Here is a 26,432-nt window from a genome sequence, read left to right as displayed (position 1 = left end):
CGTGGTGGCAGCCAGCAGGCTGGCCAGGAGTTGTCTCTTCTTCCTCATCTTTCCCTTCCTCCCTCAGAAAACCAGCTCTTTCGAGTACAGGGGCAGGCAAACCTGTGCACTTTCTGCAAACAGGTGCAGGACATGTTAGGATGAGAACAAACTTGTCTGCGGTTTGTGCTGCACTTCCAGATATTAAACATTTCACCTATCTCGGGACTTAACGACAGATGAGGTGTCCTCTGCAAGTTGTTACTTTTTCCTATGTGACTGCTTGTGACAAAACAGCCGTTGGTAAGCTGAATCCCAACCAAATGCGGGAAACAAGGGAGAAAGAAGAGTAGGGCTTGATAGATTCAGTGAATTCTTCTGAACATCTGATTACTGATACCCTACCATGAGATGTTTACTATTTCTTTAGAATACACAGCTTCAGTGAACTTCATCTGATAGATTTTGAGTTTAAAATCCTTCTGGGTACAGCTTCATGTTTTTGTTTTTTCCTACTGCTATCTGTCCCTTGTTGTCTCTCTATTTTTAGTCACCTCCTGCACTACAACAAAACCAAAAGGTATTTGGGACAAGGACTGTATTTCTCCAACACATCTGAATTGTGCCTGCTACAATAGCACTCTTGAAAAGAAATCCTCTTGAGCACACACTAATAAAATACAAAATAAGAATATAGTTCTCATACTCTCCAGTAAGGTCAAATGTTGCATTGCATCACTTTGGAGAAATACATACAACCCGAATGCCTAAAGGGAATTATAATACAGAGTACACACTTTAAATACATATGAGTACTTGCAAGTTTTTATGTATCTACAAAATACGAAGAAACCCTACAGCTCTCACTCCACCTCATATGTATTAATTGTCTATTTCTTATGTAATTATTTAGAAAAGGATGCCCCGCTTCTGTGCAAAGACATAATAAATGTGCAGAGAACTCTGAATATCAGTGACAAGGAGAAAGTGAACAAAATGCTAAGCAGTAAAATGTAAAATAGTTTAAAAACTGTAAACTTGCAGGCCACTTTAAAATACACTAAGGTTTTAAAGGTTTTCCCATCTCAAGTTGTTACTTATAGGACTTCAGAAGGATATTTCCAACAATTTCAGATGTAAGTCTAACTAAATATAAACATACCATGCAAAAGTAATATAGCTAAACAAAACTAGTAATAAAAATTATTTCTAATCTTTGTTTAAAAGGTATGATTATATGTAACCAATCGGAGCCCTTAAAGGCAGATAGTTTGAATCTACATTCAGCTGTAAGAAGTTTGGTGCAATATTAAGAAAGAATTCAATCATCATGAACATTCCAATTTACAAAGAGTCTTATGGGATATGAAATTCATCCCACAAAAAGCAATAGGCAGATCTGATAATCCAGAAGTGATGAAGCCCAGGGTCTTACAGCATATTTTTATTTGAACCACTTTCTCTATTTTATTTTTATTTCATTGTAGTTTTCAAGAGATTAACATATAAAAGGCTTTTGGTGAGAAAGAGAGAATAAATAACCTTTTCATAATCTCAGTAGAGTGACATTTTTTAAAAAGTTTTTTCAATTCACTGGAAATTCATATTATTAAGATTAAAACAGGAGCCTGCTTACTTCCTACATGTAATGAACATTCAAAACCGTAAACTTATGTCATGGATGTTCCTTTCATAATGAGGTATAACAAGGTATGAGGTTTAACAAGGCCAAGTGCCGGGTCCTGCACTTCGGACACAACAACCCCATGCAACGCTACAGGCTTGGGGAAGAGTGGCTGGAAAGCTGCCTGGCCGAAAAGGACCTGGGGGTGTTGGTAGACAGCCGGCTGAACATGAGCCAGCAGTGTGCCCAGGTGGCCAACAAGGCCAACAGCATCCTGGCCTGTATCAGGAATAGTGTGGCTAGCAAGAACAGGGAGGTGATTGTTCCCCTGTACCTGGCGCTGGTGAGGCCGCACCTAGAATACTGTGTCCAGTTTCGGGCCCCTCACTACAAGAAAGACATTGAGGTGCTGGAGCGTGTTCAGAGAAGGGCAACAAGGCTGGTGAAGGGTCTGGAGCACAGGCCTTATGAGGAGCGGCTGAGGGAACTGGGGTTGTTTAGCCTGGAGAAGAGGAGGCTGAAGGGAGACCTTATCGCTCTCTACAACTACCTGAAAGGAGGTTGTAGTGAGGTGGGTGTTGGTCTCTTCTCCCAAGTAGTTAGCGATAGGACGAGAGGAAATGGGCTCAAGCTGCGCCAGGGGAGGTTTAGGTTGGAAATTAGGAAAAATTTCTTTATGGAAAGGGTGGTCAAGCATTGGAACAGGCTGCCCAGAGAGGTGGTGGAGTCACCATCCCTGGAGGTGTTCAAAAAACGGGTAGATGTGGCACTTGGGGACATGGTTTAGTCTAGTCTACCCTTGATTGGTTTAGTGTGGACTTGGTAGTGTAGGTTAATGGTTGGACTGGATGATGTTAAAGGTCTTTTCCAACCTAAACGATTCTATGATTCTATGATTCTAATATTTTAAAGTATGTTAGATCTACTGGTATGCTTCAAATTAAAAAAAAAAGAGAGACTTCAAACTCTCTTCTGCATTCAGTTCCAAGTACTGATTTTGATCTCTAAAGTTAATATAGCTTTGGGTCCAACAGTCTAAGCATCTGTGTCTCTGCCTATATACGATCATTATAATCAAAACCAGTGGGGTGCTTTTGCTAGTAAACCTTACATATCAAAGTCTGGGGATAAAAGCAGGATGTTCTCACTGTAGAGCCATACAATAGCATTTACTTCAAATAAGGAGCCAGGGTATTTTAAAGCTGTTTTTTTGTGGCATGCAGGAAGACTGATCTATAATCTCATGTTTTTAGATGTGTGGGTGGCAACAGTGCATACATTTACATGAACTGGAAGATGACTAGCATTGTTCAACTCATAGTCTGGTTTTAGACTAGTAAATATACTAGAAAATGTTCAATTAGAACACAGCATAAATAAATGCATAGATGGTATGAACACAGCTCGGCTTTATTCATACAAGTATGAAACTGAATGTAATGAAGCAAGAAATGAGCTGGGGCTGTCCATGGGCAAAGGTCCCTGTATAGTCCACATACTAATTCATACCTGTACATTTAAATGTATGATATCAGAAAAAAATGAAAGCAACAATGAACATAGAGTGGAAGTTACTTTTTAAGATTGTCAAACTGCTTCTTTTTTGTTATTAGACAAAAACATAAGGAATAAATTATTTTATACTGAGGAGTCAACTTCTATTATCAGCCCAAATTTCTGAGTCACTTGAGCATTGCTTTATGAACAGCGTGTGATATAGTGATCATAAAATACATTTACTAGTGCTGGAAATGTATATGCTTTCTTAAAGTCTGTGCTGTGGAAAAACATTACCATGCACACTTATTGTGACAGATAAATGCTTTGGTTTTTTGGTGATTAAAATGTAAGGGGTGGCTTGAATTAGCACTCCATTCAGGTCATATTCAACCAAAGTATTTGTGATTTGCATATAGTTCTCTAGAGTGGAGTTAGACAGATATTTTTTAAAAAAGCAGCAAAACATCTCCCCAACATCTCCTTGAGTGGACTCACCCTGGCCGCAAACTGCATGAGTGGCTGCTGGATTTTGGAAGCTTTGTGAGATCAGAGATTTTTAAAGACACTGTGTAGTCTGCAAGCAAGCAATAATACCTGCCTGCCTGACTTGTGTATGTCAGCCAGGAAATACCAGAGGCCTTGATCTGCTTCCTTCCCACTCTAAAGATATAACTATGAAGTAGGGAATGAAAAATTCACTAATAGAAGTTAAATCTAAAACTTTCCTCTGATTAGAGCAAAAGTCTGTTCCTCAACTTTTTTCTGAGTAATTGCTCAACTTTAATTCCAAGCTTCAAGTTTAGGGGATGTTTTTGGCTTATTCATTTGCTTGGGCTTTTTTAGTTTTATAAAAAGAAAGTTACAGCTACGCTTGGGCAAGTGGAGGTTGTAGCACATGTATAAAAGCTCTGCTAAAGCTGGTTAAAGCATGCGGGGGAAGATGTGAAAATTAATTTCCTAAAACTATGCAACTCTGTGCTTTAATACAGAAAGAAAAAAATCATGTGGGTCTTCTAGCCGAATGCTACCACTGCACAAGATAAAAAGAATCACAATTAATACTCTAAACTGTGTATGGTGGTTACTTTGTATCTCAGGTAGGAGGAAATGGTTGGAAAGGTTAGTTACCTAGCTACCCAAAGTATTTCACAACACTAATGCTAGCACAGGAACATTATTAACAGCATGTTGGATATTTTTGGGTGAGTATACTTGGGGCACAGTGCCACCTAATTATAACAATATGGGGAAGCTGGTGTAAGACAAAGCAGTACTCCTACATAGGGAATGTACTCTCTTTTTCATCAGTTCCCAACTAAAAGAGGCTACTTCTTCATGAAAACACTGCATCACATGCTTGAATCATGATAAAATTAAGGAACTTAACATCCTTTCCTGAACAGGAGCATATTTATGCAGAATATTGGCATTTGTCAAAGAGTGGTTTCTCAAAATACAATTCCCTTATATGAATTTGTGATGCTGAAGGATTAAACAGAAGATCAATTTCTCCCCCTACTTCCCAGGAAGTCAACAGAAATTTAAAGATAAATAACTCTTACATTTAACTGCAAATGTTATAAGAATTCTTGGATCATGAGAAGAGCAGAAAGAGTATAACAGTCTGATCAATCAGAACCAAACCCAAGATCCAAGTCAGGGCTTCAGGGTGTCCCTAGCTGCATGTTACATTGAAAATTTTTTCTGTCCAAATTGTTTGCGAGGGCTTTATTGCCTTGCCCAAATATATAGACAACTTTTCAGTTTTAACAGATAGTTACTGGCAGTCCCTTTGCATCTGCTGCACATGTAGTATGCCATGCTGTCCAGCATAGTAAATCCAATGCTTTCATGGAAGGTAAAAACTTTGCGCTGAGCTGTGATGTACCTGCACAGCAGATGTGACCTCCATGGCTCAGCATTGCGGACTGCGCTTTGCAACTGGCTCTCATCTCTACTACCATGAAGAACTTAGTATTGCCAGCAAAGTTTGCAACCTCACCATTCACCACACTTCCCATCATCATTTATGAAATACTGAATGGCAAGATCCCTTGGCTGCAGAACTTGATCCTAATTCCTACACTTTGATTCCTCATTTTTAACCAATTATTTATCCTTTCTAGGACTTTGCCTTCTCATTGCATAGCAGTTTAACTTCGTTAAGAGTTTGTGGTGAAGAGTGCTGTTGAATCCAAGTGTGGTCAATTCAACACTTCCAAATAGCAACAAGATTATTGCACATGAATAGACTATACAACTGTTGAGAAGACAAAATACTTTGAGAAGCAAAAGACTAATAAAATATTCTCTATACAGTGAATGACCAGCAAATCCAGTACAAAAGTATGACAGACCTTCTTTAGGTATATACATGCTCCATTAGCCTACAATGCCTCTGGAGTCCAGCAATTACCTCCCTTTGGATTTCTGCAAAGGAGCTAATCCAGTCTAATGACCGTTGGATTTGTGCAGATTGCACAGATATAATGTACAGAGATAAAAAGAGCAAATAAACCTGCATTCATCCCACATAGCTGTGCACAAGGTAAGCAATAGTGAAGAATCAGTGAAGGACAGAACCTCCAGAGGACAATTCTGTTTTTAGGTGTTCTAAATACCTTTTGGAGATTTTTAATATTTCTATATTGCCACAGACCCCTAATTTAGGTATCTTAGCCTGAATCCAGTATTTCGAACTGTCATATCTGTATGGCAGTATGGAAGCACCTTTATCAGTGCCTGCTTTCTCAATCCAATGTCATGGAGAGGTGTTTTTATCTTCAACACAAATGCAATGAGCAGACTAGACACAACTTAAATTCATTTTCTATCTAGAATAGAATAATTTAGGTTAGAAAAGACCTTTAAGATCATTGAGTCCAACTGTTAACCTAACACTAGCAAGTCCAACACTAAACCATGTCCCTAAGCACCACATCTACATGTCTTTTAAATACCGCCAGGGATGGGGACTCAACCACTTTCCTGGGCAGCCTGTTCCAATGCCCGACAAACCTTTCAGTGAAGAAATTTTTCCTAATATCCAATCTAAACCTCCCCTGACGCAGCTTGAGGCTGTTTCCTCTCATCCTATCGCTAACTACATGGGAGAAGAGACCAACACCCACCTCACTACAACCTCCTTTCAGGTAGTTATAGAGAGCAATAAGGTCTCCCCTCAGCCTCCTCTTCTCCAGGCTAAACAACCCCAGTTCCCTCAGCCGCTCCTCATAAGGCTTGTGCACTAGACCCTTCACCAGCTTTGTTGCTCTTCTTTGGACACGCTCCAGCACCTCAATGTCTTTCTTGTAGTGAAAGTTTTCCAGTTTCCCCAGATCTGAAGATAATGTATAATTTGCAGTGTATCAGACTCCTTTGGTAATTAACTAGCAATACTGACCAATATTCTTTTACTTTAATTTTTTCTTCAAAACTTCTAGAGATTAAAAACTACCATAAACTGTTGCAAGAAATCCTGTACTGATTAGCAGCTGGTAAATACAGCCAATTACCATCCTTGGAGCTAAATCCAAAATGAAATAAAATAAAATTTCCAATAAAATGAAATTGTATGGACCTTCACTCATAGTCTAGAGTCTTTTAGCCTTTACATACAATTGATTGTTATATAGTCCCCATTGCATCATAACCTGATCCAGCCCTCACTGAAGTCAGTGACAGAATTCTCATGAGCCTCCTGTCCCCTGGCAGCCTCATCAGGCCTTTAGACTTTATGCCAAAGTACAGAACATTGACAAGGAACATTAACACTAGAGCCCATCCCATAATCTACACACTGCAAAAGGACTTTTCCTTAGCATCTATACCTTGAAAGTGATAGCAGTAAGATGTGCCATATTACTTAAAAGAGAGTACTCTTTGAAATGGCAACATAAAAGAGATTACAATGACTGGGGCTTGAATCCAATTTGAACAGAGTGATTGATTCTACAGGAAGAAGGAAAAAAAAAAGAAGTTTTTATAGATGACAACGATGAATGCATAATTCAGTACATTAAGGACTCCTGAGGGACAATTCAGCTTCTATTTACACATACATATACATATATAAATATGTGTGTGTGTATATATATGCATATTGTTTTTCGTATTTCTTATGTTCAGCTTCTTTGAATAGCTCCTTACATACAAGGAAACTATTTTTGATCTGCTGAATGCAAAAAATAATCACCTGGCATTCTGTCCTTGTACATTAAGCCTGGTATCTCTCAATTAAGAAAACTAATTTTAATATCTGACAATTTATATAAGATACTATTCCATAAACATAAAAATATTTTAATATTATTCTGTCTTATTATTGCCAAATTAGAAAGAAACATTTCACATAGTCACAAGGATAAGACTGGTGCAGGGAGCTAAACAATTGCAAGAAGCTGCTCTGTGTATGTCTGTGGTTTAGAAATAGTGCCAAGTCGGAAGGAAAAGACATTCTCTGCATTTTCTAAAGCAAGATAAATACAGAAAAGAAATATAGATGAAAGATGGAACTGCTATCTATGGACTCTGCCAGATTCCTTGGCTTTTTGGCACACCTATTGAAGCTGGCAGACTTAGCCAGTAGCAATCTTTTCCATTAAAAGGAGCAGCATATATTTTGGTTTAACATACTTTGTTTGTGCATTTTTAAGCTTCAAAAATGTCTATTTAAATTTTTTTTAAGGATTCCTTCTGCACAGTTGGCTGCAATTGCACTTATTTGAAGCGGCTCATTTATCGCTAAAAGAGCTGCAGGGCACAGCTACTGTTAAACAGCTCCAACAAACCTACAGCTTAGTGGGACAAGCTTCTTTTTATAAGACTAAAAGATGTTTAAAATGTGCCAAAAGGAGCTGTATGCCAGCCTCTACGTTTGCTATCCAAATGTTACTACATCAGAGGTCTCCTGAAGCACTGAGTTTGGGCAAAGATAAGCTGATCTCCCTTAGGCTGCTGGTTTTTCCTATCTGAGATCAGCCAGATTTTAACAGAACACTTGCTACATGTCACAAACTTTAGTAACGTGAAATTCTGAAAAATCATCTCAAGTCTGAGGCTTAATCTACACTGAAGCCAAACTTCATTACCTTTGACAATGGTGCAAAAGCAAAATGTTTTACATGTAAGTACTCCTACTTTACGAATGGTGAGGTTTTGCTAATTATGAAGGTAAAGGCTTACTGGTTTCTGTTTCCTGAAGCTGAAACGGTAAGGAAAATGTTCACACCTGGCAGTTGTTAACACAATAGAAACTGCAGTGGTGTAACATTGTCAATTTTCATCAATCCTTCTGAAATGAAACAAAATATGCCAGTATTTGACTTAGTTTATGGAATCTCTTATATCTGAAATTTTGAAGTATGATGTGATCAATACATTTATGGGTGAAGGGATTGGGCATACTTTCTGTAGCCAACAGACATGCAGAAATTTTACCATCTAGTGCCCTCTTTCTTGATGTCCAAGAACTGTAACAACTAATTTATAAAAAGCAACAGGCATCAGCTTGGAGTATGTGCCAAACACACTGTATCTCCAGCCTGAACTGTGGAGCCTGAATAGAGCCAACCATGATAGTTACAAAGTGGGTTCTTCTAAACTTAAAATAAAAACACAAATATGTAAATATGCAGTTACATACTATTATATCCCGATGATATTATTGCGTAGATACTATATGAAATATTTTTGATTGATTTATAAAGACCTTATCTTAAACCTTGCTTAATACTGTAAAACTCTATGTTCTCACCAAAGGCTCCCCACAAAAAACAACCAACCCCATAGCCAAATATTCCTAAAGAAGTAGGCGCCAGCGCTTTTGCATTTCATTTCCTAAACTTCAGATATATACAATTTGTGGCAAAAAGTTGTTTATAGAATGTTTTCAGTAGAAATTACTAGTAATTGCCCTCCATATTTTGTAAATCATATATATTTATTTCACAAAGATGGTCTTATGAAAGTCTTTTCACATAAAATGGTTAGCCAAAACTTCTTGTAGGGATTTATGACTTTAGTGAACAATGACCAATATTCTAGAAGCTCTGCACAATAAAATACACAAAATGTATTTTTTAATATAGTCATTATAACAGAGTATAAAAGAACTCTCCAAATATTAAATCTACATTTCACAATAACTTTCATAAATCATGGTTAAACCAACTGGTTTTATATCTTAGATTATTACAAGGGAATGGAAGAGCCTATGTATGATTAACCTTTCTACCATTAAGAACAGAACTCAGAAAGCACAAATACCTCTTATGTATTAATTAATCACAGAATTCAGAAAGTACATTACAGCTGTTACACCTTCTTTGCCAAAAAAAAAGAAAAAAAGTTAGCAAACCGAAAAAAAAAACCCCATGCATCTCTTGAGGCTATAGCCTGACGAGAAGACAGGAACAAATCTGTTGGATTAATTAAAAAATATATATTCAAACATATGAATATACAAATCAAGTCCCACTCTTAGGAGCATGAGTATCTGCTTTGTCTGCTTTATTGTACCAAGCACTTGAAATGAGGTTTCCAGCATCCCTGGTGAAGTTCCTATAAGCTACAATAATTGATATTCTAAAAGGCATCTATTAATAATTTGTAATATTAAGAAAACGAAGTACTTCCATGTTGTGCAAATAATTCAATAAACCAGACCACAGAGTAAGGATAAAGATCAGTTCTATGCACTGATTGGTTGGATAGACACTTTCAATATTAAAAAATGTCAGAACATGAATGGGAAGTCTGATCTTCTGCATTTCAGATATGTACTGTAATCATTAAGTTAATGGTTCCTCTAGCCCAAAAATAATTAGTTCTGTATATGCAATGGAATAAGATCAGGAGAAAATGGACTTGTTCATAGTGCAGCACAGCAATACTATCTTTAAATAAACTTGTTTGTATAATAAAAGCAGCTCAGAACAATGCAGAGCTCAACAGAGGCTAATTTATTCTAACTTCGCATAGCCTTCAGCACAGATACACACATGCAAAAAACTGCCAACAGCACCAGTTATGGTTCCCATATGGTATAAGTGCCTTAAAGTCTGGGTGACTGGCTACTATCCAGTGGGCCTGTTTCCTTGTTTTTCACAAAAAGCTTACAGTCAGGTATTTCTATTTTACTTACGATGACTGAGTTGCAGCTATGAATTAGCAGTAATTGTATCTTGGTTTGCTTGAATTATCAAATATGATCAATACAAATATTTTTATAGATTTTTTCCTACCACTCTGTTCATATCTGTTTGTTCACCTCCACCTTGCTGTGTGCTACCTTTAAATTGGAAGTTTTCTGTGGTTGTCTTCTTCTTATGTAGGTATACATCCCTGCCTAGCAAAGTGAACTACTTATCTGTGATCAATGGCTTTAGGCACCATCACAGTACACAGAAATAAATTAATAAATAGAAAAAAACCCCCCATTTATTATTTAATTACTTCGGAATTCAAGCACAAACTTTAAGTCAAAACATCAAGAGATCCTCATACGAGATACTGGAAATTACCTCACTAGGAAGATTTCCCTAAATATTCTAGAATATTTATGTACCATCTGATCAGGTACTTGCAAATGTAGACTTTCACTGGCAAGCACAACAGGTGTTTTTTAGCTTCATACTTCACAATCGAAGCCACTGGTATTCTTTTCACAGACCTTAATCCATTTGTGGCTACATAATTCAGAAGTATTTACCGCTTTCTCAGCCAGTGAACTCCTTCAGTTTTCTAATGAATTGTTATCTCTGCCAAACCTAGAATCTTCCATTGCGGAAAGGCAATATTTTGTTTTAAAGGCATTACAAGAAGAGTCAGTGTGTTGGTCTCTTAAAATTTTCCTCTCTAAAACAATAAAATGCTTGAGTACATTTTGTGTCTACTTTTAAATTGTGAATTATTCTTACAAAAATGAGACCTAACTCATCTGACATTTTTAAAGTGTATTGACAACAATTCAAATCTGATTTAATCTCCTGAAAAAAAAAAATCAACTTATATCACAAAGTCTAAATTCAGTGGTGATTTACATTAACAATATCACCTAATTTTTACTCCTGTGCATGAAAGGACAACATTATAGCATGCGAAGGTCTAACCTAGGGAACAGTTTCCAAAAAGACATGGAAATCAAGTAGAAAATTGGCCGAATATTAAATTTGAGGGCAATACTGTGGCCAAACAGAATTATGAAAATCTCTGATGTTCAAACAGAGCTTACATAGAAACAGGGAAGTTATTTTACCTGTTTTAAGTATTCATACAGTCATTACTGGAACACTGAATTCTGTTCTGAAGTATATTGAAATTCAGTCCAAAAGAAGTTCAAAAGTAAAAAATTCAGAACTGACACACAAATATAATTAAAGAATTAAAAAAGTAGAAATTCCATCAGAGATTACCCTTGCTTAGCTAATGAAAAAGATGACAATGTGACAAGTAATTTGATCTTGCTCAAAAAGAATGTATATGAGAACAGAAGTTATGTAGGGCTTTTCAGTTTACCAAGCAACAGTATCATACATGTAACTGCATAAGATAAAGCTAGACAAACCTTAGGCTACAAATAAGGTGTAAATGTTTTTATGGGGAAGGTATTTAGCTACTGGAACAAGTTATGATGGCTCTAGTGGATTTTCCATTGCTGGAATTTTTTAAGTAAAGAGTCAGTGTTTTTCTAAAAGATATACTCTATTCCAAACAGAAATAAATTGAAGCAATGTCTCTGGTTTATATGAGCAAGGCTAGTCAGACTAGATCATTAAAATGATTCTTCTAGTATTATAATGTATGTACCTATGATTATTTAACATGAGAATAGTGTCCAGTTTACAGGATTATAATCTTATTTAGGCTTTTTAAATATTGGCACATTACCTTTCTTCCAGCCCTGCAACTTCCCCTGTACCGCAAGGCTTGTTGAATATCAACATTCAGGAGGATATTAATTTAAATTCAGCTGTCTGAAAGCTAGCTGTTTAGTCTGAGCTAGTAACCTAGGTCTTTTCTATACTCAGTGAAGAAAATTAGGTGCTTTCATGAGTCTATTCCTTCCAGATATCTTGGGCATCTATTTTCAGCTAGCACAAGTCTGCAGGTGCTTCTCTCTCTTTCCACTGACTATAGAAGTTATCTTAGTTTAGACTACTTTAAACTCCATATCTAAAAGTGGCCAAAGTTAGATGAAAGGAATCCATCCTTAATACTCCAAAGATCTTTTTCAAAATCCATGGATTCAAGTTAGTTAGATCCACTAATTTAAAACATCTGGCTAAAGCCAGATCAAGTTCAAAGTGTGCTTCAGTTACTGCTGGGCAGATAGTGTTTCATCACCATCATAGCATATAAATGCATCTCATCTGTATTTTTCTAGGAAGAGAATAAATTATTTTTTTTAATAGCTCCTTCTTATTGCAGTATTATTCAGAATTCTGTCATTCCTATCTAATAATGAACTGGACTGCATGGTCATTTAAACAAGTTCTCCATTGCCTTGGGATGGGATTTACCCCATGAAACATAGATACCTACAGTGTAGATGCGCAGATCTGAACTTTGAACCTGCACTCCCATTACAGCCAAAGGAGACCAGAAAATACCGCCAGTACAAACTGAGGTGCCTTATCTTTGCATAGAAGTCTAAATTAGGAGAGACGAAACACAATAAAGAATCTGTTCCTCTTCCTTGACTGTTATAACAATTTGGGTGACTATTTCAGATGGGCATGTCCACAATGTGAACATTTAAAGCTAAGATGAATGATGACTTTGATGAATTTTGTTCTTCCACAGCCTGATTTTGGGTGCTTATTTTCCCTTGTTCTTGCTTTTTTTCATTACTTTAATAATCTCCTCAGAGGTCTCATTAGCCTTATCATAAAAAACTGGCCCCAACTCTGTAGGCGATGAGGCCATTCAAACTTCCCAGGCCTTCTTTACATAGAAATAATAATGATATTCCACAAAAACAAATCCTTTGTATCACTTACAAAGTCTGAAATTAGCTTCCACAATAGCAGAAATTAACTTCCACAATAGATTACCTTTCATCTTTCTTCATTTGCAAAGAAAGAATGACCAGAAATAATGTTACATGTTTTTCACTTGTACATACTTTGAATCTTTCAAAATATCTGAAGTCTTTTAGAAGGTATATTATGAGCAGTTTCATAAGTGCCTATACACACCACCATCCTGACTCACTCACTCCAGAAATATATCCCAATCTACAGCTTGCCAACATAACCAAGAAAAGGTGTGACTGTAACACAGAGAAGCATTGTACTAATCTGACACAGTGACATGGTCTCTAGGACAATGATTTAAATATTCTTTCAGGATCTTCAGATGACTTGAATTCTTCCTTTCAAACATGTTTAGACTCATCTTTTCACTACTAAACTAGTTGCACTTCCTCATCTGCCTGTGCCTTGCAGAACAGTCTTTCTACAATTCATCTTAAAAGAGCATCCCTATAAAAAACCACATACTCTTTACTGGACAGTTGGTGATCTTTTCATGAACAGGCTTGATTGTTCTAAGGTTTCAGCAGCAGTCAACTATAGGTAGACATCTTTGTTCCTTTGCAACAGCTACATTTTAAGGGAGATTTTCTGCTCTTTCCATGAAGAATGCAGTCACAGCTGGATACTTCCAGTTGTCTGTGACTTCCTATTTCTCTTCCCTCTAATTGTGACAGACTCCAAGTGTGAAGAACGTTGCCTAGTACTCCTGCTTATCTTGGCTACAGACTGCCAATCCCCCACTGGATTTCTCTTTGCCCTTGGTCTGCGGACAGCTATCTCCAATCTTGAATTCAGGTTGATGCCTGTTCCTTAGTCTGATGTCTAAAAATTTCTCCTGCTTTATAGTGTCGTACATGTCATTATTGGGTCTTTGAAAATACAAATCTCTTTTCCAGCACAGCCATGATTTTTTACTTCAGAAAGAGGAAATATTTTCTGGTCTTTGGTAGAAAGAAAGCATTGATTCATCTGTCACAGGTCATAACCATTGTTCCATTCCCAGCCATAAGAATATTGAGTGTGGAACTGAACATAAAAGAAAAATTTCATAAACTGCCTTTCTGAACTTCCTCTAAAATCACCCTGTTTGACAACTCAGAATTTCACATGGCAGCTGACATACACCAGTATTTCCCAACCTTTTTGTCACATAGCCTTGCTTGAGAAAACTGAATGTATTTTGGGTGCAGTTACAAATAGGTGAAAACTTGGAATACCGGTTTTCTCTCACAACTGTGTGCATATACCTGTTGTTCTGTGATCAGTAAATACTGTTTGCAGCAGTGCCAAAATGTGAAATATGAGAATCTGGCTGAAATTACTTTCCCTATATATTTTTATTCCTGGTTTCCTGGACAGAAACACATATATACACACTGCATAGTGAGTGGTCAGAAAGTCTGATGCTTTGAGAAAGTCTCTGACCAACCGTTCAAGCACTCAGCAACTGTGTCATTCACACAGAGTCAATGTTTCCCTGAAGCATCAGACTTTCTGTGCATGTGAACACAGCACATGAACATGTGCTGAAGAACACCTGGGATTACACATGTATTGCAACCTAGTGAGAACTACAGCAGCTGCGACATTAATCCAACTGGGTATCATTACTGAAACACCAGATATCGGGTAAAAGGACGAAAAATATCAGAGGAACCCAGACAAATTTTCCAGAAGCAAAAATATGATTGGTCCTGGAAAAATCTGTACATAACAACCCTTACATAAATACAAAGTATGCTTTCAGTCAACTATTCACTGGAGAGGCTAGAAGAATGAAAACACCCGGACATTCTGTCATCACTGAGAAGCATGGTGCAAAGATACCCAATAGCACAGACACAGTGCTGCAACTACTGTCTCACCTGTGCCAGGCAGACCAACTGAACAGACCAGGCAAGATTCAGCACTGTACTGACTTTTGCATTTGAGCAACTAAATCTCCTCCACCAACTCTCCTTGCCATCTGGGAATGCCTCTTTAGCTTTTCTGAAACTCCAGTAACTGATTCTTGATGGTAATTCCAACAGTGCCAGCATTGAAGTCAAGCTCATAATCACTGGTGGATTGGCCAGCTGTGCCCTGAGCTGTCATGGTGCGTGTGTTGATTTCCTTCATGATCTGCTCAGTTCTGGCAACACAGAACAAAAGCACTTGGACTAGCACACCTGGAGAAAATGTCAGGTCCAACAGAACATATTTTCTTAGACTGCCGACCAAGCTTCACTCTTATATGGGCGTCCTCACTGAATACGAACCACTATGTCTCACTGGTCTGATATATCCTCCAAAAAGGCCTATTTGTTGCTTTACTTTGCTGCTTTGCCATTCTAGGTATAACACAACATATAAGCATAAGAAAGTGGTTGGAAACATCACAGCGGAATAGTTGCTAATTAAACCAGGCTTTATTTAGGCTTAGAAACTCTAGATGGCCATAGGTACTGTCCTCTTGCGGGTGGGAGAATTCCACTCCCTGAAAAACAGGGGCAAAACCAAACTACACACTTCTTAAAAAATGGATATGCCTATACTGCAGTCATAGTACTAGCATAAGGGAAATCATCTGACACTGAGCTCCATGCTACCAAAGCTAGACAGGCAAGAAAGCTCAAGAGCTTGAGAGAGCTAGCTCTGATGACGTCTCACTGCACTTTTCTCACTTAATGGCCTAGGGAGAACAGGTTTTTCACAGTTTACTAACATGGATCTCTGAGCCGTGTTAACTTCAACACATACATTGGTACTGGATTCTCTCTGGCTATATCCTAGTTGAAAGGCAAATGCATTTTGCAATATGCCCTGCAGTCCTGATTCCCAATTATTCATACATATTGCAGTTCCATTCTGCACCTGCAGGTTTTTTTGACACACACCAGAAAGTATGCACCCAGGTTTAGTCCTAATGTACAATTAGTATGTGGCCAGGCTATGCGCTTGAACATAAGAGCTGGGAACTGCTCTAGGGTCCTACTGTTTAGACTTACCCATTTTATCAATTTGCCTTGTGTTAAGGATTTCCTAAAGACTTAAAGGAATAAAGCTTTAATAACAGCTCCATTTATACTTACTATTGTTAGAAAAAAATGTTATTTTAAAATATCTGGATAATTAAAAATAAGGAAATATTATTTGTGAAGAATGTTTTTGTTTGTTTAGGTATAACTACTTTCATATTCTCCAGATTAAATGTCATCATTAAACGTCTGCAGCATTTGTAATTAAGCACTTCCATGAATGTTCACTTGAATGTAATTGAAAACAAACACACAGAAAAATGAAATATGTGCAGATGTTGAATAAGATAATTCCATGTAGCTTACCTACTTATTTGTAGCTCTTAGCATTAATTATGGGATGTGTTTAAAGAATTTCTTCAGTGGGCCAGCCTTCTTAAAATAATTAATATCTTCTAATTTTAAAAGTATCAAACTTGTTTTCAAGGCTCAGTTTACAACTGTAAATTGTTACACCCCATTGTTACACATTTGCTGGGTGATCCTAGGACTTCAGATTCTACGCTATACACACTGACTTCAGTAGAACACTGAACAGAAGACGGTTTACCTGAAGAGCTGGACATATCTCTTGGAGATTTACACTTATTCAGTACATTTGACTGTGCATTGGCTGACAGTTGTTGGTATGGATGACATCAACCATCTGACCGGTTTGATTCAGTTTATCTGAAAACACACTCTGCCAAACTTCCATTATTTTTGCTTTTTTGGGGACTAGCAAGAACTGCTCCTTCAAGTAAATTAGTGTCTTCCAAGGATACTTCATTTTTTACTGCCAGTAAGAAAAATGAGCAGTAAGGAATCATAATGTTTCTTTTCCTGGCTATGTATTTGGTTCGCAGTCACCTCCTGGCTATGAAGAGATTCCAGTCTACCAAAACTGAACAGCTTATGGCATGAATCAACAGTACAGCCTTTTAAGGTTAGAGGTGATTTCACTGATATTCTGAATCACTTCCAAAACTCCTTCCCAAGACTTTTGCATATTGTGATGCTTAGCAGGTATGAAGAATTATTCCAGGTTCTTCATGGCAATGTGTGGTCACAGATGTTTTTATCTTAACGCTCTTTAACCTCTTAATTCTTGATCAGGCTTGGCTGCATTTTGAAGATTCATTACAGAATCAGTTTTGTTTGCAGTCAGACTGCTTTCCCCCAAAAAACTGAGATGTTGTGAACTACAGAGGAGGATTAGTTAAAGCTCATGGAATTTTGAAGTACTTCAAGGCATGTGGGATAGCACTGCGTCTCTTAGTCACATACATTTGTAGCCCTGACCTAAAATTCAAGTGAATTTTCTGTTCATGGAATGAATATTTCATTTCCGAATGAAACGGAGTGGAATTCAGACACTTTATCTTACACATGTTCCTAAGTATCTAAACAACAGAGTGATTAAATCTGTTCCTCTGACAGTATTTCTCTTGAGATACCCATCTGACTAGTATAGTGAAGAAAGTTTCTGCCACATTAGACAGGGTGACTGTTTCTGGATAGTGAATGGGAAAGCTCATTACCACAACTGGCTGTTTTCCCTAATTGAATATGCCATGGGTATGTCTCAATAAAGTCCACTGAGAAGCTGGAGAACACTGCTTAATTATCAAAAGATGGTGAAGAAGTGTTTTGCAAAGATCAATCATTATTTTCCGTATTTCCTATTATTTTCATTATTTTCCATCTGATAGAAATCAGATGATCTGAATCACAGAATCATTTGGGTTGGAAGGTATCTCAGGAGGTCATCTAGTCTAACCTCCTAGTCAAAGCAGGGTCAACACTGAATTCTGACCAGGTTACTGATTGGGTTTGTCAAGTCAGGTCTAAATTCCCTTGGATGGAGATTCCACAGCCTCTCTGGGGAACTGTTCCAGTGCTTCATTACCGTCACAGTAGAATTTTTTTCCTTATATCCAGGTGGAACCCATCAGATTCAATTTATGACCATTGTCTCCTGTCCTCTTATCATGCACTTCAGTAAAGAGCCTGCCTTGGTCACCTTGGTAAATTTCTCTTAGATAGTGGCAGGCTGCTATTAGGCACTGCTGCCCAAAGGCCTTCTTTCTCAAACCTAGACAAGCTCAGTTCCCTCACAAGTCATGTGCTTCAGTCCCCAACCATCTTCGTGGCCCTCCACTGGACTTGGAGCCCAAACTGAACATAATACTCCTGATGTGTTTTAATAAATGCTAAGTCACCATCCCTGACCTACTGGCTATGCTCCTGCTAACACAGCCCAGGATCTGGTTAGCCTTCATCACTCCCAGGGCACCCTACTGGCTCATGTTCAGCTTGCTGAACCTACTCTCCAGGTTGTTTTCAACAGAACTGCTACCGTGGCTGTTAGTCTCAACATGGACCAAATGCAGGTGCTTGCTGTCGTATTACTAATGCACATCTGCTTATATCATACAAATACATGTGTGTGCTGGCACACGTGATGAGAATTGGTCATATATCCTCTCATATGTTCAGGCCATCCATCAATTATGAGATGAGAGGCACTTCCACTTCAGTTCTGTGACAGACCCACATACAAACCACATTCAAACACTTGTCCACTGCATTACAAAAATACAACTTTCTTGTACATGAGAAGTGCACCTGGACAAAAAGTTTAGGTGCACCAAACATAACCTAAGTTCCTTTATTTTGTAGTTTGACTCTTCCTTTCATCAGTTCTATTTTCTCTCTCTTAACATAGAATCACAGAATCATAGAATAGTTTAGGTTGGAAAAGACCTTTAAGATCACCCAGTCCAACAATTAACCTAACATTACCAAGTCCACCACTAAACCAGTTAAGGGTAAAGTAGCAATTTCATGTTTCCTGGCTTGGTGGCTGGGTTATTTATAATGAAAGTAAAAACATATTATAGTCATTCCAGAATACTGTGAATAACAAAAAAATTAAACACCCGTGATACTTTTCTGTACGTCCCTTTTATCTGCAAGTGCAAATAAATGTTTTTAATTAGTCTAAATACTTTAACTAGGACTGAAAAATAAAGATGAACTTAGACCGAGATGGAATCATTACAACAATACATTATCAGAATTGGCTTTATACGGTGTGTTCAGTGTGCTACAACTTATAAAACCTAAAACTTGCATAATAAAATGAATGAAAACAACATATGACAGGAGGGCAGAAAATGGGTTGTGTCAGTTGAATGGAAAGATAAGCAACATTAAAAAGTCATCAGACACTAGTTTCAAATTGAGCTATAGTACAGAATATTTTCCCCTGTGCTGTGTAGCCCGTATAGTGCAACTGTGATGGGAAGATGTTACTTTCCAGCACTGAAAGGGCAGCTTAGATCTGAGTCAGGTGAAGTACTGGCATTTAAACTGAGCCTTTAAACAGTTTTGACCAGTGGATCTTTTTAACCTGACTACAGATACATGTATGATAATGCAGGACCATTAGACTATGCCAGAATTGAAACTGTTCACAATAAAGTGCACAATCATTATTGCAGGCATAAATTCAACATTAATAGTAACACTATATCATAAGTCAACTCCTATTTTCAATACATTTACCTGAACATGAAGTAAAAGGAAAAGTCTTCAAACAGTTAATCTTTCAGGAAATTTATGAAAATTGAGAGCTCCTACAATCTCCATCTCTAAGACCATAATCCTTACCTCTCCTGTGCCAAAGAAGTAACTCTACTGGCTTCAACTAGTGAGATAAAACATTGCTAGAAAAACCTTTTTGAGAGAAAAAGTAAGGTCTTTGCAGAATATGCTCATACTTAACTTGTAAATTAAGACTTTTTATAAGTAAATGTATAATTCACTGAAACAGTTCCAGGTAAACTAAGCCTTTGTATTATTCTGTCTTAATTTGTCCCCAAATCCAGTTATACTCAGTTCCTACGTGACTTTCTGCTATACCAGGCAACTATCCATTAAGATAACCCAACTTCTTTTGCAAAAGACATTTGAGAATGACAAAATGCTTATGAGACATCATTACCAGCCTAGGTCAGAGCCAAGTCAAGTACTGTAGAGGTGAATGTCCATACCATATTTCCATTCCTAACAACCACCTAGCTGTAATATCTTTACCACTGAAATACTGTTCCCTAATTCACTATTTAACCAAACATTTTTAGGATAAAGCTCAGAAAACCCGAGGTGCACAGCAGTATTCAAGAACTATTTCAAATGAAAAATCTCTTCTTTTGACCATGCCAAATGCCTTCAATAATTTGAACTCCAAATAAGAAAAACCTTCCACCTCACCTTCACCACTCCATTTTCATGCATAGTGATACAGTTGTTGGGATCCTCTGAAAGCTGATATAAAGCCTGAGCTGTAGCTCTATGAACTGACGGATCATTTGACTTCAAGTAGCGTACTAAAGGAGCTACAGCCTTGGTCTCTCCAAAGGTAACTCTATTGCTCCCCCACATGCAACAGTGGGAAATGGCCTCTGCTAAGTGACGTCTTAATTTGTCATTGTTCTGAAGAAGGTAAAAACATAACAAATTAAAGACAACATAATACAATAAAAATTTCATAGGAAAGCAGAATTGTATTCTCAAACATCTTTAAGGCATCCCAATTTAACTGCAGTACAATTAAAAACTGGAGAGAGCTGTAAGGCATGGAGCTAGTAGTCCCTTATTATTCGCTTTGTAGGAAGTGCTGTCAATTTTTACATTATTTCAAAGGTGCTTTTAGACTGACTGGAAATTAGATAAGATTAGCATTAAAATGTAACATATGGCCCCATCATTGAGATTCTCTGCATGGTTCAGATTTATTGCTCTCTCGACCCTTTGTGCTTTTTTCATACAGCAGCTGCATCTCTCAAAAGCAATATTCAGCAACAGTGACTATTAAAATGAAGCTCATCTTCCAAAGCAATTTTAGTATCAGTCACAGAGTGTTTTCATGTCCAATATACATCTCATAGAGGAAGGATTCTACAGCCCTTCCTTGTAGCTGCTGCAAAATCTACTGCTTTTGTCATAACCTTTTAGTTGGGTATAATGCAGTGTGACATAAGGAACCTTATACTTAGTATACTATGTTTAGAAGTTACTTACTGTGTTTGCTAGTTTGGACAACAGAGGGATGACTCCATGATCTGTTATAACAGCTAAATTTTCTTCATCTTTAGCTATATTTGTAATGGCTGCACATACACTTGCTAAAACTTCTTTATTCTTTGATTTTAGCAAATTGACTATCAGTTCCAAGCCACCAACAAAGGATCGAACCATTTCGCCAGCATCCTAAATGAGAACCAAAAGAAACATTATTTTAAAATATTCAATCTGTATTTATATGCAAATGTTAAAAAAAGAGATTAGTATGACCTAATTATTCAAAACTGCAGCTATTGCTGTGTTGCCTTCACCAAGAAATACGGCTAATTTGGAACTCAGAGCTCTCTTGATTGACATATGAGAGTTAGACTGGTTTACATACCACCATCTAGGCAGAAATTCAATGCCTAAATAAAGGTATCTAGCGTCATTTTAGATACCACAGAGTATTCTTTATGGCCTCAAGCTGTCACTCCAGAAGCGTGCAAGTCTCTTATTATTTGCCGTATCAGATTTGCCAGGTCGGTGCCTCACATACCTTAGGGCATCTAGAACAGCAATAGACACCCCTGTTCAGGCTCTCATAGTGTCTTCTATTTCCTACATTAAGTCTGACAGCTGAGACAAAGGAGTGGTATATTATTTCCTTGTATCAATGCAAATGAGTGTTCAGGAATACTTAAGAGGGAAGGTTACACAAGCCATGACAGCAACTGTGGGAGAACCATGGTGCACCTCAGAGTATGATCAGTGTAAAATGTGACTAAAGGACACAAACATGACTTGGGAAAAATGTCTAAGTATGCTCTTAGAAAAGAAATAGAAAACTAAGCAGTATGCCTTGATCTTGAATACAGTATGCAAATCTGGTCCATTTTTTCCATCTTGAAAAAGTTATAGTAAAATCAGAAAAGGTTTAGAGAAAGATGACAAGAATAATCAAAGGTAAGGAACTGCTCTGTAGAAGAAATGACTAACCAACTAGGACACTGAAGACAATGAAAGAGAAAAAAGAGGAGCAGTATGATAGAGGTGTATAGAAACTTGAGTGGAACAGAAAGGGCACACAGGGATCTCTCTTCTAGCAGAAGACCTGGGAGCATCAGATGAAACTAGCAGGTGGCCTGTTCAGAATAAAACAGTTATTTTTGAACAAAGCATAGTTAAGATGCTGAAGTCCTTGGAGCAGGATTGCAGTGGCTATTAGAAGTTTTCATGTTACAAATTAACTAGACATTAACAGAAAAAAAATCCATTAAGGGTTATTCAACATAAAAGTATTTCCTCAGATTTAGAAAGTTCCTGAGCCACAGATTTCTTGATGGTGGGAAAGCATTCTGGGGAGCAGAACCACGGCTACGAGTTTGCCCCGTTCTTCTACCTTTCCTTAGGCATCCCTTGTGGGCTAGTATGAGAAACAGAACACTGTGTCAGTGAACCTTTGGTCTGACACAGCATTGCCTGCACTCTTGTGTTTATTAGTCAATTCAAATTGTCAAGCACATGTTTACACATCAATGTCTAAACCAGAGAAAACCAGCAGGTTTGGGATTGTGAGACTGAACTAACAGGTATGGAATTCATTTGGTTGCCTCAAGCAAAGAGGAACTGACAGTATCTGATAAAGTGACATGCAGCATACAGTACTTCATGCACCCTTAAAAGCACACAGGGTATAAATCTAAGTTTTGTTTAAGCACAGATTCTTAGCTGATTAAGTTACACAGTCACTGACTAATGCTGTACACCAGGATTCATTGCACTCAGTTAAACTGAGAGGCTTGAAAGGAAATGTATCTCTTTCTTTGGTAAGATATTCCACCATGTAAGATTACATTATTTTAGACAATCTCTTTTCCGTTTCCTCATGGACAGAAACAATGCCAGAAGAGAAGAACATCTACTTGGAATGATTTTTTACATGTTTATTCAATCTGTGGGTAAATCTAAGAAACATTCTGCCAACAACCACCTAGATGGGGTTCTCAGGATGCCTAGTTATACAGAGCCTGAAAGACAACACTGCAAAATGCATCAGCAGTTTCAGAAATTTCATTGTAAACATAATAATTAGGAAAGGGGTGGATGGAGCTTCAAGTGCCTAACCTGAGGATATCAAGTATTGCAATGTAATCTGGAGAAATCACCGTTTCTACTTGAATGGGCCCATCAGTTACTTTAGTTGAGTGGACCTCTATACTAAGCTTAGGTATTTGTGATTATTGGGACTTCTTTATACAATCTATAATCCAGCCCAACATTTTTTTGTTAGATTTTCAGCCTTTCAGATGTGGATCTGGAAAGCTGAGTAGTTCTTTTAAAGTTCTTTGTCCAATGAATACAGAAACTGGCAAATGATTTAATTATGGATAACTTAAGGATTTCTGTAGAAATATAGAACTTAAGAAAAGCAAATGAACTATTGATTACAAAATAGATACAGGTCAGAAACCACTGTGGGCAAGAACTTCAGGTGTTTTTTGACAGTCATCTAATTTTTATGGAACTATTTAGTAAAAGTATGCCATTAGTACCCAAATACCCTTCACAAAGGGTATTGAAAATAGGAACTGAAAATAGGTCAGACGAGATTCTTGGTGACATCGTGGTGGCACATCTGCAGTTGGCATTGGATGGCCTGGTGCCAAACTGTTATTACACTGGAAAGAGAGTAAAAGTGACTGGCCAAATGGTCAGCAGTAACTTTGTAGAAGAAATTTTAGCCTATGCACCTCAGCGATGGTAATTGTGCAGAGATGGAAAGAAAGGTCTGCAAGTGGAATTTCTTTCGTTCACTTCCTTCAACAGGCCAACAGGAGAATTTTTAGTAAAAACTACCAGACACTCTCCTGAAAGCTTTTTGGACTGAAAGGTCTTAGGACTTCATGAAAGTGCAAGCATGGATGGTATGAACCTTCCTAGGGCTAGGGAGTGACCCTGAGACCAAGAATGGTTTTGATTATATTTAGTTCTTTTGGGGGGCTGATTTATGAACACAGTAGGGTCCAATTGTATTCTGTTAGCTTTGCTGAGCAAATCCATCAAATTGCTCATGGACTTGGTAAATAAAAACTCCAGAGGATGCTGCAGTTCATCTTTTTTAGTTCTGGGTCCAAATGCCAAACAGAACTCTTAGCTGTGATGTTTCCTTCTCACAGAAAGCAAAAGCAGTGGGTAGGCCCATCAGGAACGAAACATTTTCCACCACAGGCGGTGCAATTCTTCGGACTGGAAGAGAGAGGTTAAAGCCATATACTGTGAGAGTCAAAACCAGAAGCCACAGCATGTGGAAAAAGGGTGGTATCCAAGAGCAAACTTCGTGCTGAAGTCCTAAAAAACCCAGAATGAACAAATAACAGAGGTCCTCACAGAAGCCAAAAGAGGATCTAAATGTTTATGCAGAAGAAGGACAATAAAGGTTTGTGACTCAGAAAAGCAGCTGAGAGAAACAGACAAGGAAGGGCAGTGCTCTGCCACTTCTGTTACCATGTGAGCTGCATGTAAAGGGAGGTGGGTTACAGCGTGTTTCCTATGGATATGCTAGCATAAAAGTTTCTCTATCATTGCTAGTGTATATGTACCACAATGTAAATGCATCTACAATCACCTGAATAAAAACAATATTTTGTGATATCAGTTTTCATGCCTGTCTTGAGATTTTAAAATTTGACCAAAGGCAGTAGATAATGGGTTGCAGAGAAAGATTTCTACACAGAAATTTCTTACCTGTATGTATTAGAGGGCTAGACAGCTAAATGAGCAGACACAGGAGAAGGAAAGAAAATGAGATATTTTACATTAACTTCAGTTCATTGAAACTTACTACAGAAGTGTGCATTACCTTGTGTCTAAATATTGGCTCAACAAATGAGAAAGGCTTCTGTTCAACAGGTGAACTCTATAGTAAAAGTGTCTAAGATTTGAAAGGGGCCCTGCTACACATGAAAATGATTCTGCTTTTTTGCATGGTTCAGATATCTGTGTATTATCATCATGCTCTTGAAATGTACTTCATGAAGAGGTAAGATAATTTGTATTCCATCTTAATAAACTAATATGTACATTTTCTATTTTCCTACCGGTACATATTTTCTTTCCAGGTGATTATAATCCTACTTGTTAAATTTCTCTTCTGACAAGCTTATACTTTCCACATTTTGTAAAGGAGCATGGTCCAATTAAACTGATGGAATAATATATAAACAATCCAGCAGTAAGTAAAAGAAAAGAGATTCAATAATCGTCTGTGAAACCAGCTGAACACAAGGACAGAACCTTCTCCCAGTGATGAAAAGCAGAGGGAAACTGCAGAAACCACATGTCAGGAAAGTTTCCCAAATGTGATTGTGGGTGTAGTCTGGTGGTCTGTGCAAGACAAAGAGAAAAGTAAAGAAGCAAGAAATTTGAAGAACAATGAGCAGAAAGAAGGATGGAAATGAGAGCTTTAAATTCTATTATGTTACTTACAAGACCTTTTTTCTTTCCAAATCAATTTAAAAAACAAATGCAATCTTTTTGGTATCATTTAGCAAAACCACACACTCGCACTGTACAGTAAATTTCTACTTTTTTTTTTTTTACTGAAAGATGTGTGTTTATTATATACAATTGCCATACTTTAAAGATATTTAAAGAAGAAATTATATTAAGTTGTGCCTGTGATTGCAGAGGTCTGGATTTAATTCCTTTGAATCTATGTTCTTTGAGTATACTTGTATTAATGATCAGATAGCTGTTCACACTATAAAGTCTAAAGTAATTTCTGTGATTTTAGTTTCCAAATACTCTCGGGCATTTTCATCTATACTTATTTTTGTAACAGAAGACAAATCATATATAACATGTCTTTGGAAATCTTTTTTGCTTCACAAATCTTTATGTTCCACCTTCTAAATGAACCAACACACAACTTTCTTTGTGAGACTTAACCCAAAGGGTTTGTCATTTCCAGCTATTAGTGTGTGATAAGCTTTCATATGTACCTGTAGTCCTTAAACTTCACTGTAGAAATGTAAATGTCATGGTTTCAAAATCTGGGTAGTTTACTATTGCATAATAACATGATTTTGATATTGAACTTGAAGTGGAAAGTGTCCCATTTCCAGCCCACGACTACATTTATACTTCAGTATTTACATACTGCAAAATCTAACTTATTAATATAGCCATTAAACTACATTTACTTTCTTTAATGTTACACATGAA

At 37.4% G+C, this 26,432-nt stretch overlaps 1 protein-coding gene across 2 annotated transcripts in view; it reads right to left on the bottom strand.

Annotated features, from left to right (window-relative positions):
• The window catches only part of ODAD2 (outer dynein arm docking complex subunit 2), a 91,333-nt gene that overhangs the window by 7,120 nt on the left and 57,781 nt on the right, over positions 1–26,432 (bottom strand). For both annotated transcript variants that reach the window (XM_075706126.1, XM_075706127.1), the window contains exons 17-18: positions 21,225–21,413; positions 20,415–20,636 (exon numbers count right to left, since the gene is read on the bottom strand). In XM_075706126.1, the coding sequence (XP_075562241.1) occupies positions 20,415–20,636; positions 21,225–21,413 (411 nt within the window). The remainder of the gene's footprint in view (positions 1–20,414; positions 20,637–21,224; positions 21,414–26,432) is intronic.

Source organism: Pelecanus crispus, chromosome 2 (assembly GCF_030463565.1).
Source record: "Pelecanus crispus isolate bPelCri1 chromosome 2, bPelCri1.pri, whole genome shotgun sequence".
Taxonomy (NCBI): Eukaryota; Metazoa; Chordata; class Aves; order Pelecaniformes; family Pelecanidae; genus Pelecanus; species Pelecanus crispus.
The sequence above is the reverse complement of the archived record's forward strand: the minus strand, read 5'-3'. Positions and strand labels throughout refer to the sequence as shown.